This window comes from Opisthocomus hoazin, chromosome 11 (assembly GCF_030867145.1).
Source record: "Opisthocomus hoazin isolate bOpiHoa1 chromosome 11, bOpiHoa1.hap1, whole genome shotgun sequence".
Lineage (NCBI taxonomy): Eukaryota > Metazoa > Chordata > Aves > Opisthocomiformes > Opisthocomidae > Opisthocomus > Opisthocomus hoazin.
The window spans coordinates 22,323,491-22,338,877 of record NC_134424.1 but is presented as its reverse complement, the minus strand read 5'-3'; the positions used below and the strand labels follow the sequence as shown (position 1 = coordinate 22,338,877).

At 43.1% G+C, this 15,387-nt stretch overlaps 1 protein-coding gene across 3 annotated transcripts in view; it reads right to left on the bottom strand.

Annotated features, from left to right (window-relative positions):
• Nucleotides 1-15,387, bottom strand: part of FAM120A (family with sequence similarity 120 member A) — a 56,483-nt gene that overhangs the window by 27,096 nt on the left and 14,000 nt on the right. For all 3 annotated transcript variants that reach the window (XM_075433005.1, XM_075433006.1, XM_075433007.1), the window contains exons 4-8: nucleotides 7,898-8,026; nucleotides 6,329-6,425; nucleotides 4,652-4,752; nucleotides 4,084-4,367; nucleotides 2,567-2,654 (exon numbers count right to left, since the gene is read on the bottom strand). In XM_075433005.1, coding sequence (XP_075289120.1) covers nucleotides 2,567-2,654; nucleotides 4,084-4,367; nucleotides 4,652-4,752; nucleotides 6,329-6,425; nucleotides 7,898-8,026 — 699 coding nt within the window. The remainder of the gene's footprint in view (nucleotides 1-2,566; nucleotides 2,655-4,083; nucleotides 4,368-4,651; nucleotides 4,753-6,328; nucleotides 6,426-7,897; nucleotides 8,027-15,387) is intronic.

Below are 15,387 nucleotides of genomic sequence, written 5' to 3'. Positions count from 1 at the left end.
CCAGATTTCATTTTATTTATAAAAATGAAAATATACAGAAGAAATGGTTAAAACCTGTAGACCAGCACACTTCTAACACAATACACTAATACAGAATGTTTTTATAAACACGTGAGCTATCACAGCTCTATTAAACACAAAGAGTAGCTTACAGAACTGCCCATTACTGGGGGCACAGAGGGAAGAAGACAAAAAACCCCGAACAGCAGCAATGCTTTCACCATTTCACAGAATCCCAGAATGGTCGGGGTTGGCAGGGCCCTCTGTGGGTCACCCAGCCCAACCCCCTGCCCAAGCAGGGTCACCCACAGCAGGCTGCACAGCACCGCGGCCAGGCGGGGCTGGAATATCTCCAGAGAAGGAGACTCCACAGCCTCCCTGGGCAGCCTGGGCCAGGGCTCCGTCACCCTCAGAGGGAAGAAGTTCTTCCTCGTGTTCAGCTGGAGCTTCCTCTGCTTCAGTTTGTGCCCACTGCCCCTTGTCCTGTCGCTGGGCACCAATGAAGGGTTTGGCCCCGTCCTCCTGACACCCACCCTGCAGATATTTGTAAGCATATATTAGGTCCCCTCTCAGCCTTCTCTTCTCCAGGCTGAACAAGCCCAGCTCCCTCAGCCTCTCCTCATAGGAGAGATGCTCCAGTCCCCTCATCATCCTCATAGCCCTCCGCTGGACTCTCTCCAGCAGCTCCTCATCTTTCTCGAACTGGGGAGCCCAGAACTGCACAGAGTACTCCAGATACGGACTCACTAGGGCAGTGCACAGGGGTAGGAGAACCTCCCTCGACCTGCTGGCCACACTCCTCTTAACGCACCAGGCTCTTCCTGGATCTGCTCCAGTGGAATTCAAACACCTAAGCTGAGGAACTACCACAGTTAAAAGTTGGTGTGGTTTTTGGGGTGTTTTTTTTTTTTTAAATATACATCCACCCAGATGGGATAAGCATATCTTTGTCATGTATAATCACACAGTGAGACAACTGGAGCAAGGAATTTTGACATTTAAGCCAAGTGAAAGGAGTGTCAAGAATGCTGCTACCTGTCTGATCTCCGCTAGATTTTCAGCACTTTAAATTACCTCAGAAATTCACATGACTCATTCAGTTGAAATCTTCAGGAAATATTTCTTTTTTTTCAATCATTAATATATAACTCTCTAGGAAATGAGGTCATCTACAAAACGTACTCCGAATCCTCCCTGTCACGCTCAGGAGTTGCAACTGTCTTCTCCTGCTCCTAAAGGCTGAAGAAGTGGTTTGATATTAAAAAAAACAGGCAGGTAAAACAAACAAGGATTTATACATTTAACTGAACGCATTTAAGTTGGACTGCATGGACACCCCTACTGGAAAGTTTAATCACTGCTCGTACAGCTCTAACTCTGTGCGTACGACGAGGCGCAGCCAGAGATGCCGCACCGCACGGCCCAGGCGTCCATCGCCCCGCTCCGGAGGCAGCGGCACCGCGGCCCCGCTCCGCTGCCTCCTCGGCAGGGCATCGGGCCGTGCTGCACGCACGCAGGGCTGCAGCTGCGCCGCGCCGCCCTGCACGCAGGGCCTGTAACACAGAGGAGGAAGGAATGTAATCGGTCAGACCAGCATTTGCCTATGGTGACTAATCCGCAGGCAGATACAGTTATCGTACGGGGCGTAGTCTGCAAAAATAATAAGCACTGATGGATGAAATCATCAGCTTGATATTTTAAGCACAAAGCCCAAGTTTACTGGAATTTCTATGCTAGAGGTACAGGGAAAATGTGCTGTTGGTCTCCGGCGCAACCCACTCGTGACTGGGTTTTTTTGACCCAAAATTAACAGCTGGTGTAGTATTCCATCACAAAGACGCAGAGATATGCAGTGCAAATGCTTTCAACGTTCTTTCTAAACATGGTTCAAACTTGGAATACAGACCATCATACTCTTAATTTTACAATGGTTTTAAATCTTGAAGAAACCTAATAGGACAATGTTAAGTCTTACCAAGGGCTTAGTTATCCCACCCTTACTTAGTTAAGTAGGAACACATTCTAACTGGTCCCACGGAGCTACTTTAATATGTATTATGTGAAATCCATCCCAGGTGGTTATAAAGGACTCTCACTCCTCAGCCGAGCTTTAAGACACCTCTACTGGTTTGTGGCTAACAGCGAAACACGTGTCAGAGCTGTTCTCACTACACTGTAGATTACACGACATGGACCCTGAACCCACAGACACTCACACACTGCTATAGTCTTTAGAAAAAAATCAAAATAATGCGCTACTGTAAGCAAGGGCAGCAATATCCAAGGATGAGATTGTCAGCTAAGGAGTAAACAAGTTTATTGGTTACATTCTATTTTCTCTCTAGTATTTTCTAACACATCCTATTTAATTTTTGGTTTTATGTATATACTACAATACTCCTTCGAAAATGTCTTACTGTACTTTAAAGCTGTTGTTTTGTAATTCACAAAAATGTGTAGAAGTTTACATGAAATCCTACAATCAACACTGAAAATTCTACTCAGAGTTTACAGTAAAGCTTTAATACAAAGAACAAATTGTGATGCTTGGAACTTAAGGAATTACCTTTGTTTGGTCTCCCAGCTCTCCACGCGTTTGACTTTCTGACTGGGCTCCTGTTTTTTCCCAGCCTATTTTGTTCCCACTGACATGGCTGAAGGACAACATAAAGAAAACCACAGTATTAAAGCGCTGTTTAAGGTACAATGGGATAAATCCTTGGTGACTGTTATTGGAACCACGGGCCAGAGACTGTGATTTTAAGGGATGCTATGCATTAGAAATATCAATTTGCAAGAGTCTTGAAGAGACTTTAATAGTGACATGTACTGATTTACATTACATCAACATTCATATTGTATTTAAAAGGTGTGTATTACAATAACTAATAATAATGTTCATGCAGGAAAAATTCTTGATTGAATTTTAAATATCTGTCACTAAGCCAAGTGATTTCTCTCAATTAGAAGACAATTTCTACAAACTGTGATACAAATGACGCTGCCTAAATTTCAGTTTCTAAACTTATTCAAAATTTATTGCAGAAAACCCACAAGGCAACACTATCAAAAATGCTGAAATGTATTGTTTTTTTTTTAAGCAGGTACGTTTCCAGTTCTACACTGCATGGAAGACACCCAAACTTCCTTGATTTACTAAACAAAACACATGATAATATTCAAAGTTGACAGACCGCATCAAAAAAACCGAAGTCCAAGTATTCATGCATAATCATAGACACCTTCAGAATGCAATACCAAAATTATTTGGTATTGCTATATACATACCTACACCATTACACACAACCCCCAGATTTTAAGAGGCAATCACAGACCTGCTAAAGCCCCAGGCTTTGATTCTCACACAGTAAGCCACTACATGTAACAAGACAAAGGCAAACACAAACCGCCTGTTTCCTTTTTGTAGGTCAGCAAGCAGTAATTAAATGAAAGTCTGCACAACTTTATTGCCAAGGACGACATACGATCCAGTGGAAGTCAGAAATACTTCTGCAGTAAACAAGGCACATGAGTAGAAGACAGCAAACCCAATTCCACTGCGGCTTTGTTCCACGCATAGCCTGTCAATGAGGGCTCTTAACTCACTGTCCTAAATGGTGGATTTCTGACATTCACACCAGGTTTCTTTGCAAAGTCACATTATCCTAAAATTTAAGAAGTGTAAACACTACAAATTCAGTGAAGTTTCATAGTTTTTAGCTACTGAAATTTTAATGAACTATACTGCGAAGTAGGAATATTTCTTTTATACAAAGCAAAGAACTCGAAGGCTTTATGACATTTACCGAAAACTCACTCTCCCCTTCTTTCAATAAAACTTAAGGGCAGAAGCGGAAACACACCCAACATTATTTGGTTTTGGATTTCCACTTGTTAAGGAACAAGGCAACTAGAGTGAACCACGGAAGTGTTTGCAGTCATAATGACCTAGAACTACTTTCTGAAGGTCTATCTTAGCACTAAGATGCAGGTTTCTTACTTTCAGGATACTCGTGAACAATTTTGAAAACAGATTTATTTTAACAGAAGCCAAGTAAGAAACCACCCTCATGAAAAACTTACTTCACGGCACCGCCATTGCCTTCATCATTGTCGGAGGACGAAGATGTAGAAGAGGCAGGAAAATAGGTTGAATCCACATGATTAGGGCTCCCACTCTGAGCTGGATTTATTGGAGAAGATCGTTCATACAATGGTGTATGCTTTCCTTCGTGAGGAATGTTACTGTAGTTGTTCTGCTCAGAAAGACTTTTTCCACCTGTTTCCAAGGTGATGGCTGGCTCAGAGAGACTATATGGGTATGGACCCTGACCTTGGGCCCCCCCCTGATTGGACATCTGCTGGGCCTAAAATAAAGTGAGCTTTCTTGAGTGAAGGTAACAAAAAGGCTTTTCTTTTAAAACAAAGCACATTATTTAATCAAGTGGCATTTTCCAAACGTACACATTAAATCTCAGCCATCTGGGACATCCACAAAAATTGTTCTACCAGAGTCTGTGCCATTACTAATGTTCCAGGCTTCATCACTGAACATCCACGCTGAAAATTCACATCCACCCTTCCCACCTAGACTTTCATTTGATGAGCAGAGCAGGTTTCTCCAAGGAGAAGAGCAGAGGGCTATACTTACCACAGGTTTTGCTTGTAGTGAGGTCTGTGGAATGTTGAGCATCTGAGAAGGAACATATGGTGGCACTATCCCAGGCATACCAAACTGATTCGGTCTGGCTGCTGTATTGCAAACGGTGAGGAGGGGAAAAAAAGAAGAATTAAACCAAAAAACCACCCCCAAAAACCCCAACACTCATGAAAACACTCATTATTTGACACAAATGTTACCCTTTTTATCCTTATGCTTTTATAGTTTATTTAGCCTTGTTCTGTTAGCGTTATTGTTTTCTAGTATGCCTTTAAGTCAGTTTTATTCATTTTTGCCTTTTAATAAAAATACTTTGTAGCTTGTGAAGTCTGTTTTACTTGTCTCACCTTCTTTCAGTTCTTTGCATCTCTCATTACTGCACATTTCTATTCTACCTGGGAATCAAAGGAAGTTTAAAAAAAGAATAAGCCCAAGAGATGTCACAACAAAGGAGCCAGCAAAAACAATGTCACACAGACACATAATGCTGGCACTTTCTATCGTTTCAATACCTGACCTAGAGTGGTCTTAAGGCCCTTTAATGCAGATCTTTGAATGTAAATAAAGTCACTCCACCCCCTCAAAAGAGAGAAGGAAAAATCTGTGTTAGTATACCAGTATGGAAACTGAAAATCTTCAGAAAATTTCAGCTTCAATTTATCATAGTTTTGGTTGGAAGGGACCTTATATATCCTCTACTAGTAATTCCCCTGCCACTGGCAGGGACCCCTCCCACCAGCCCAGGGTGCTCAGAGCCCCATCCAGCCTGGCCTTGAGCCCTGCCAGGGAGGGGGCAGCCACAGCTTCTCTGGGCAGCAGGGGCCAGGGCCTCACCACCCTCATGGGGAAGAACTTCTGTTTTATACCTAATCTCAATCTCCCCTCTCCCAGTTTGAAGCCATCACCCCTTGTCCTATCACCCCCTGCCCTTGTCACAAGACCCCCTCCCAGCTCTCTTGCAGCCCCTCCAGGCCCTGGCAGCTGCTCTAAGGTCTCCCCGCAGCCTTCTCTTCCCCAGGCTGAGCAGCCCCAGCTCTCCCAGCCTTTCCTCCAGCAGAGGGGTTCCAGCCCTTGGATCATTGCTGGGGCCTCCTCTGGCCCCGCTCAAACAGGTCCATTATGTTTTAGTGTTATGAATTATGTTTAGTAATTACGGTTTAGTGTTAAGAATGAGGTAGGTGTAATAAATCCTGTAAACATACAGTTAATTTGTAAGGCTTGAGAGTAATCTGCAATGCCAGAACAATTTGTGGCTGCAATTTAAGCAGGTATGTTATGACATCAAAAAATCAAAGACCACAAAGGGACGTCCAAAACATGTCAGATGAACCCAGTGAGAAACAGGAAATACATTTTATGGAACAGAAACTGCCCTTGTGATTGGAACCGGTCACCAGATTTCAGCATACTCTGAAGCGTCCTAATGCTAGAACTGATGCAGCAACAGCCAAGAGGCAAATCAGTCCAGGTTGTTCTCCTCTTTTTGGGGAAAGAACATCACCTCTGCACCATAGCCTAAGAAACCTGCTTTTGAAACCTCATCTCCAAAGGTCAAATTGCCAGAGAACATAAACATTTTTATAAGATCCTGCTAATAATACCATTTCTGATTTAGGGTTATCCCAGGTTTTAGTTAAAATGAAAAGCCTTATTTCTTTAATTACTTACCTAGGTAATGTGGTGGATGAAATGGCATAGGTTTATTAGTTGCTGAGTAATAAGCAACTGCTCTCTTAAATCGAGTAACTTTGTCATCTGTTCTAGACTAAAATAAGAGAGAGATCTGTCAGGAGCAAATCCAGGCATGTCATCTATTGCTCAGTACTGTCCCTGGAACGTAATTAACACAGACCACACCACATACAGTACTAATGTCTATGGACCCTTGCGGACTATGGCACTACTCCAGCAGCAGAAATACTACGTCAATCCATGTAAGGATAAAGTTTAAAAACACTATCTTCAGGTACAACTGATTCTCAGCAAGAGTGCATAAAGCCAGACTACAAAACCCCTCTGCTTATGAAGAATTTAACTTTAAAGCACCGAGAGTAAATGGAATATTTCTACCCTAATTTCACTTTCCACACTTTCCGAAGGTATCTAAGACACTGCATATACCAATAGATTCGTATTATCGACTGATGCAAAACACCATTTTAACAGAATGCAATTCTTCAACATAAATGTATAGCACAACTGGTTTAAATAAAATCTCAAACCATTTTTTTTTTGCTTTATATTTTACAGAATCACAGAATGTTCGGGGTTGGCAGGGACCTCTGAGGGTCACCCAGCCCAAGCCCTGCCCAAGCAGGGTCACCCACAGCAGGCTGCACAGCACCGCGTCCAGGCAGGGCTGGAATATCTCCAGAGAAGGAGACTCCACAGCCTCCCTGGGCAGCCCGGGCCAGGGCTCCGTCACCCTCAGAGGGAAGAAGTTCTTCCTCGGGTTCAGCTGGAGCTTCCTCTGCTTCAGTTTGTGCCCATTGCCCCTTGTCCTGTCACTGGGCACCACTGGAAAGAGTCTGGCCCCGTCCTCCTGACACCCACCCTTCAGATATTTGTAAGCATATATTAGGTTCCCTCGCAGCCTTCTCTTCTCCAGGCTGAACAAGCCCAGCTCCCTCAGCCTCTCCTCGGAGGAGAGATGCTCCTGTCCCCTCCTCATCCTCATAGCCCTCCGCTGGACTCTCTCCAGTAGCTCCTCATCTTTCTTGAACTGGGGAGCCCAGAACTGGACAGAATACTCCAGATGGGGCCTCACCAGGGCAGTGTAGAGGGGAAGGAGAACCTCCCTCGACCTACTGCCCACACTCGTCTTAATGCACCCCAGGATCCCATTGGCCTTCTTGGCAGCCAGGGCACACTGCTGGCTCATGGTCAACCTGTCGTCCCCCAGCACACCCAGGTCCCTCTCCACAGAGCTGCTCTCCAGCAGGTCAGCCCCAGCCTGTACTGGTGCATGGGGTTGTTCCTCCCCAGGTGCAGGACCCTGCACTTGCCCTTGTTGAACCTCATCAGGTTCCTCTCTGCCCAACTCTCCAGCCTGTCCAGCTCACGCTGGATGGCAGCACAGCCTGCTGGTGTATCCACCACTCCTCCCAGTTTTGTGTCATCAGCAAACTTGCTGAGGGTACATTCTAACTCCTCATCCAGGTCGTTGATGAAGAAGTTAAACAAGACTGGGCCCAGTACTGACCCCTGATGGACACCACTAGTTACCGGCCTCCTTACCTGTGAATGTTGAAAAACATCTTTTGCTATGGCATCCAAATCAGTGGTGTCCTGAATGTTACGGACGTAGTCAGCTACGGCTTTGATCACTACGTCACAAGGTGGTAAAACTAACTGGTGAGCACGTACCTGTGCAAACAAACATACATGCCAGTATGAAACAAGAGGGTAGCCCAAGATACTTCAGTTACACAGCAGAGAATTAAACCATTTATTTATTGAAAATACATTCAACAAGTTCCAGTTGCCAGATTTAGTACCTAAATATTTTTGGGCCTTCCACCTTGTTTTTAAGACTTCACCTTAAACAATGACTGCTATGTTTTCCATCTATGGTGTATTTATACGTATGTGAAACCTCATACCTCTGTGTAAATATCTGCTGGTTAAATATCAGCTCCAACAACAAACCAGGTCAACAATACTAACTGCTTTACTGCTTTCTAGTTCATAATTTCCTCTAGTGCAAAATGCTTGATCTAATGTGGATACATCTATTTCACCTGTGCATATATATATGCCAGAAAATATTTTGTTTTGACACAGTTTATACCCTGAATGTGAAGTGGTATCAGAATTCATGAAATAGAACCACCAGGAACAGGAAGAGCTCTGTGTACACAGAAAGGGGAATATTTGAAAAACAAGTGGAGAAAAGGAGTGTCTCAAGGAAACTTCTTTTCAGGATTCTACAAAAACTGGTCTAAAAATCATTATTTGAAGATTACATCATTTAATAATCAGTGTTTTCAAATTTTGTATATTTCACTATCTGTAGAATACACTCATACAGCTTTACATTATATACAGTATTTCAGGCAAGAAATTATTTTTATTTCTTTTATATTATACATTGATGAAGAATGACGTATGGATTTCTCTTGTTGCTATGATGTGAGCATAGTTACTTTCTCTTTCAAGCATTTCAACATGAACATGGTTATAAGGCCGGGTTACTCTTTTTGCAGACAGAGGAAATTCTTAAGATAATTCCACTGATAAAATAGTTTTGATATTCCAGCATTAAAATAGTCACTGTTTCACCATCCAGTGACAGATGTGTGTGACCTCCCATATTCACCAACTATTTTAAATGTATGAGAAACACGTGTTTAAATACATGCTAAGAATTACCCTTGAGTTTATGACCTGAGCCCATACAGACCACACCTGTCTACAAATCAGAGTCCACATTAAAGTCTCCTCAAGATGTTAGGAAAATGATGAATTCCCTTTGATTCACTGGTCACTGACTCAGGCCACGGGTTTGAAAAGGTAAGAATCACTTTGGACTTTGTAGCAAAAGAGCTTTCTTCGTAGTAAGAAGAAAGAGCTGAAAGAACTTTGTGGGACGACGTCCAAAGCCCCTACAGACGAAGCTCCTGCAGCTCAGCGCCTGGCAGCTGCAGATGGACGTGCTGCACCAGGAAGCTCTAGACTCAGTTCTTTGGCCAGACCCCTTCTCGTATCCATGCAAAGAAAGGAGGGGAACTGGATAGTCCTGGAAACCCTGGACTTTCATCTCCACACTCAGTAGGCTCCTCCTGAAAACAAACTGAGGATTATTTGGCATATGATTATGGGAATTAACTGCTCTTACATGCACTGCATGATCTACGTGGGTATAGAAACTTCAGGTCAAGCAACCACCACGAACCACTGCGAAATGAAAAGCAGTGAGCAGTGCTCCCAGCTGGGTCTGAAGAACTCAGCCACAGGCAGGTTCTGTTACTTTCCCTCTGTGCTGTGCACCGTGCATACTCAGAGGGGCAAGGAAGAGGTCTCCAACTACGTGTCCTAAATTTTAGAGGATGCCTGAGGAATTTCTAAAAATTCTGTCTGGAACCTCTGTACCATTCTGGAGCACTCCGTCTATGCCTACAAAGGCAGCCAGGTTTTTGCTTTTAAGATATTGTAATCTGCCTATTTGCAAAATTCAGTGACAAAAGGCTTGAGAGATCACTACTATTTAACAATTCTACTTAAGATACGAGCAAATATGAAAAATCTTTATGCCTGCAGTCTATACAGAGGTATCGTACTTTACAAGAAAGTACTGCAATTCAGCCTTGTCAGAAATGTTTATGCAAAATTCTATTTAACACTTCATTAGTTTCAACTTTGCAACTTTAAATCTGTACCACAACCACTTTTTAGTTTATATGGAGTCTACCACCTGTCATGGTTTTCTTTCCTGCCCTTATCTGATCCACTTACTATGCTATTTCTTAGACTGCCTTCTTCGTATTTAGACCATGGAGTTTTTGTCCAGATTCCCATTTTTATTAATTTGTTTCTTCCAATGTCTATTTTTTACAAATGTCAGGATATTCATCCTATACCTGGTCATTCTTTATCAGACATGAGCTCCACATTTTACGAGCCTAAATTAAGAATAGTTATGTTCAGTGTAGTCAGTGGCATGGTAATTATTTCTATTTCAGATAGTAAACTCCAGATTTTCACTAGTATATACAACAATACTAAATATAGATCACATTTGCATGTAACCTTACAGTCACAAATATTGATGATAAAATTTTGTACCCAATCTGCAAGCAGAAGCAATAATTACCAGTGAGAAGAAAGTCCAAGTCATTTTATGAACACCTACCATTTTATTTGTATGTGTAAGAGATAGACATCTCTACAGCAGTTGAATCATAACATGGCCGTGTCATGTTAGATGTGCTCTCTGCAGAGTCCCTTGGAGAAACCCTGCATTGCTACCTAAGTGTTTCTGCAATCTCTGCTTGAAAATTCACTGGACGAAAGCAATAAGCAATCTATCATTAGCTTTACGTGATCTCCAGGACAGCAGTATTTAATAAACCGTATGCAGTTAGCACCAAGAGAAGACATCACATCACTAACACTAATATTCAGCTCAGACCCTAGAAGCATGAGGCTAAAGTGAGACACATTCAGGGCTCACCATGCATACTGCCTCCAGGCTAGCTGCTTTTAAACAAACAGCCTGAAAACCTCACTGGAGCATACACTTAATTCCTGAAGCGAGACCTTCTGAAAGCAAGTATTACAGATTTAGAGTCATTTCAGATATCTGGATTTTATTTTCTTTTATTCTGTTTCAAAGACATCCAGTCCAAATGTAAGAACACCCTCAAAACTAAAAATGTTATGACCTACACAGAAGCCAGAAATGAAAAGTGGTAATAAGATGTACTTTCCTGATATTAAAGAAGAAAAGATTTCTATTCTTTTTAGAACTTCCCAGAAATCCAAAATTGTGGATTTTGTACTGAGTCATCAATAAAGTTTCTACCACTGTGTGCATTAAAATACAGGCTGAGTCTTACTAAGTGTTAGGTATGGGAATCACAGAATGGTTGGGGTTGGCAGGGACCTCTGTGGGTCACCCAGCCCAACCCCCTGCCCAAGCAGGGTCACCCACAGCAGGCTGCACAGCACCGCGGCCAGGCGGGGCTGGAATATCTCCAGAGAAGGAGACTCCACAGCCTCCCTGGGCAGCCTGGGCCAGGGCTCCGCCACCCTCAGAGGGAAGAAGTTCTTCCCCATGTTCAGCTGGAGCTTCCTCTGCTTCAGGTTGTGCCCTTTGCCCCTTGTCCTGTCGCTGGGCACCACTGGAAAGAGTCTGGCCCCATCCTCCTGACACCCACCCTTGAGATATTTATAAGCATATATTAGGTCCCCTAAAATGTAGACTTAACAGCAAAAGTTACAGAAAACATGTTCATGGTTCAAACTTACTTTTAGTTGCACAGAAAGCATTTCAGAGCAAAATCAGCAGCATATTTTACCAATTCTCACTACAAGAGATTTCTTCCTAGAAGCTATTTTTTTCCTCATCCTCTTCTGTAGAGTTCCAGACAAGCAACAACATGGAAAATCAATTTTGGAAAGGCAGACATGGAGGTGGATTGTACACTTGGAGGTGATCAGGTTAGAAAGCATGACATCTGAAAACGGCACGGTTTCTTTGCTAGTTGTAAAAGGACTACTTCCATTTCATGACAGACCACTGACAAAAATCACAAGCAACCTATTAATGCGCTCTGAAAAGATTAAGTGGGGAAAGGAAATTAATTCTACATACGTATTTGTCAAAATGAAATGCAGAGTGCAACATCACAAGCCCAGAAGCCACAAGATAAAAATGTCTTAGTTTTGACAACTTGCAAAAATGCTTTATTGAAAGAGAACAGACTCACATACGCCTCACTCCACGGGATTATTCGGATACTGTAGAAGGTATCTAAGCTACACTGGACAATTCTGGGACAACTCCAGTTGCCCACTGTCTCCAGGAAGTGAAGCCTTTAAAAGCTAATCAACACAAGTACCAGCATTTACTGTTGTGCCTGCTGGAAACAGATAATCAGTTTAGTTTTATTTTCAAACCATTAAAAAGAGACCTCGAACATTCAGTTACTGTGAGGTGACACACAGTGAACATTTTTTATTCACTGGTGAGAGAAAAGGCTAAAGACAGGAAGAATACTACAACAAATTGCCTGGGTTTTGTTCTTTTTGTCTAGTAATATCTATCAGAGGTCGCATCCGAACTGTTTGGATCTTGTATAAGACTTTTCATGTTAAAAACATTTAATGTTACGATCTGGTAGCGCATCCGATCTAATGACAAGCTTTCTGAAGAGGCAAGAAGTTCCCTGGATGACTTAAAATCCTCTCAAACCAGCAAAGCTCGGCTTTTCCCTGAAGACTGTGTTACTCAATTAGAAATTCTTTCTCCTCCTCCCTCCGTCCTGGCTGGGAAACTGACCTCTTTCTACTTCTGCTTGTCTTGAGGGTAACAACAATACACCCAACATGGAAATCATTGCTAACAATTCATACGCATAGAACTCTCAGAGAACACAATCCAAACAGCGGAACAGAAATGATGTCAGAAAGCAAAGGGGAGAGCAGAAACACAAGCCAAAAACGCAGTACAGATAGGCTTCATACGAGACAACCTGCGTGACAAGCCTGCACATTGCCAGAACTCGCAGGCTGGGCCGCCATCCAGAAAGACCCAGACGAGCTACAGGAATGAGCTTAATAGCAACCTGAAGCAACGTGACAATGACAAAAACAAAGTCTTGCAACTGGGCAGGAATAACCCCCAGCTACTCTGCAGGCTGGAGCTGCGCCAGACAGGATTCAGGGCTCTTGGAAGACCAGCAAGCTGAAAAGGCACAGCATGGAGCCCTGGCAGCACAGGTGGCCAGCTGCACCCCGGGCTGTGCAGCAGGAGCACAGCCAGCAGATCGAGGGATCTCACCCCTTGGCGCTTGTTAGATCACCTCTAGAGCACTGCATTCAGTCTCGGGCTCCCCACTACAAGCCAGATGTCTAAAGAGCTGAGCTAGTTCTGCAGAAGGCCATCAAGATGGTTAAGGAGTTGGAGCACTTGCTCTACGCAAAGAGGCTGAGGAAATGGCGCTTCTTCAGCCAGTCAAAGACAAGGTTTGGGGACACCCAACAGCAGCCTTCCAATACCTACAAAATGGTTATCAAGCACACGGAGCCAGGCTCTTCACAGTGGTGCACCGTGGAAGGATGAGAGCCAACAGACATAGCCTGAAACAAGATGAGTTCAGCCTGTATGCAAGGCAAAACATTTTTACCATTGGGACTGTCAAACCACGGAGCAGGCTGCCCAGACAGGCTGTGCGGTCTGCAACCTTGGAGATTTTCAAGACTAATCTAGGCAAAGCCTTGAGCAACCTGTTCTGACCTCAAGCTGACCATGCTTTCAGTAAGAGGTTGGACTAGATGACTTCCTGAGATCCTTTCTGACCTGCATCATCCTATGACCCCTAGCACCAAAAAAAAGAAGAAAAAAAGACTGACACTTACTCTAAGCATATCTTAAGAGTACCACCTTTATTGTCTGAGCCGGAGAAGATTACCTAAGCACCTACTTAGCATATTAGTCTCCCTCTGGCAGACACCCTCTGAAGTCAACAGAGAAAGACAGGAATTTCCTAAAGCAATTCAGAGAAGGCGCCTAACCTGCTTATTTTGGATTGCTTTCTGGACGCATCTCCCTTTGCCTCTCTACCCAGACAAAACAACCAAGGAGACCAGTTAACTCATTTTGCCAGGTAAAAACAGATGTGGAATATTGGATGGTGGGCATATCAAGAGTTGGCCAAAGGCAGTCCAATGAATTCATCCTTCTAAAACCATCCCTAACGGTAAGATGATCCACTGCAAAATGAAGATGGTAATCTCAAAGTTTCCCTGCACACTCTTCTTTTTCAAAAAGGGAGACTGCATTAAGACTTGTTTCTAAGGTTACCTTGTGAAAAGAGACAGCACTTCTCTGGTGGCACGTGCTCCCACATAGACAACAACTCATGCCAGAGACAAGCAACCACTCTCCTAATATCCTTCTGATGGTATTATGCACTGATCTTGAAGCTCCATCCAGAAACTTTCCCAGAATGAGAACTGTCTTTGTCTTGAAGATAAATCTCAAAGTACGCAAATAAAAAAAAAGTAGTATGCTAGTTTCCAAACAAGGTCTAGCGGTCAAATTATTTCCCAGGAAGTCTATCAACTCCTTCCTTGTTTCAGCTTCTGATCTAGGTGGTCATTTCAGTGAACTCTGCTCTCAGTCAGGGAACAGGATGCAAGCACAGGTCTACACATCTACGGGATATACTACCTGTTTACACAGGTACGTTCAGACAGACAAGATCCTGACTCGGAACCGCTTGCAGTGTCAGTTTTTGATTCATATTACCTTCTGCAGCAACAGCAATGCAAATCTCTTCATTTAAGTTTGCCCATGGAACTTAGACAGTTTTGCTTAGCTGATGGTCACTGCTGGTGTCTTCTGAAAGGCATGGCTTTTTATCCAGCATGTAAAGATGTTGTCCTGACTGTGAGGTTCATTTCCTTCTAGATGTGAAATATGGATTCTTTGCTCAGGTTTCCATTTCCCTTCCTTTTTCCCAAGCCTACTCAGTGCACCACCCTCATAGTTCATTTCCTTCTAGATGTGAAATATGGATTCTTTGCTCAGGTTTCTATTTCCTTTCCTTTTTCCCAAGCCTACTCAGCGCACCACCCTCATAGCCCTCTTTAAAAGAGGTACAGGTTCCTCAGTTTTGCTTCTTTTCACCTCACTGTATCGACACCTGAGCAGATACACCAATTTTCTATCAGCAAAGACTGGTAGTTTCTTTTCCAAGTTACCTTTTTTAATTGGTGAACTAGCAAAGCTTCTCTGGAACGAAGAGTAATCATTTTGCTATGTCATCATAAAAGAGTGAGAAAGAACGCAGAAAATAAATGCTACATTATTTACTGCCATAGTTCTCACTGAAAAGCAACAGATCAGACCATTGGGAACTGAATCTGTTAACTCTGATGCTCAAGACCACACTGGCTTAGACACAAAAGATTAAAATCTTTACATGGCGAGAACAAGTTTTCTAAATCCTGAGTTGAATGAGGTGTGGAATTACAGCCCTTGGTTCCCGAGTATGGAGAAT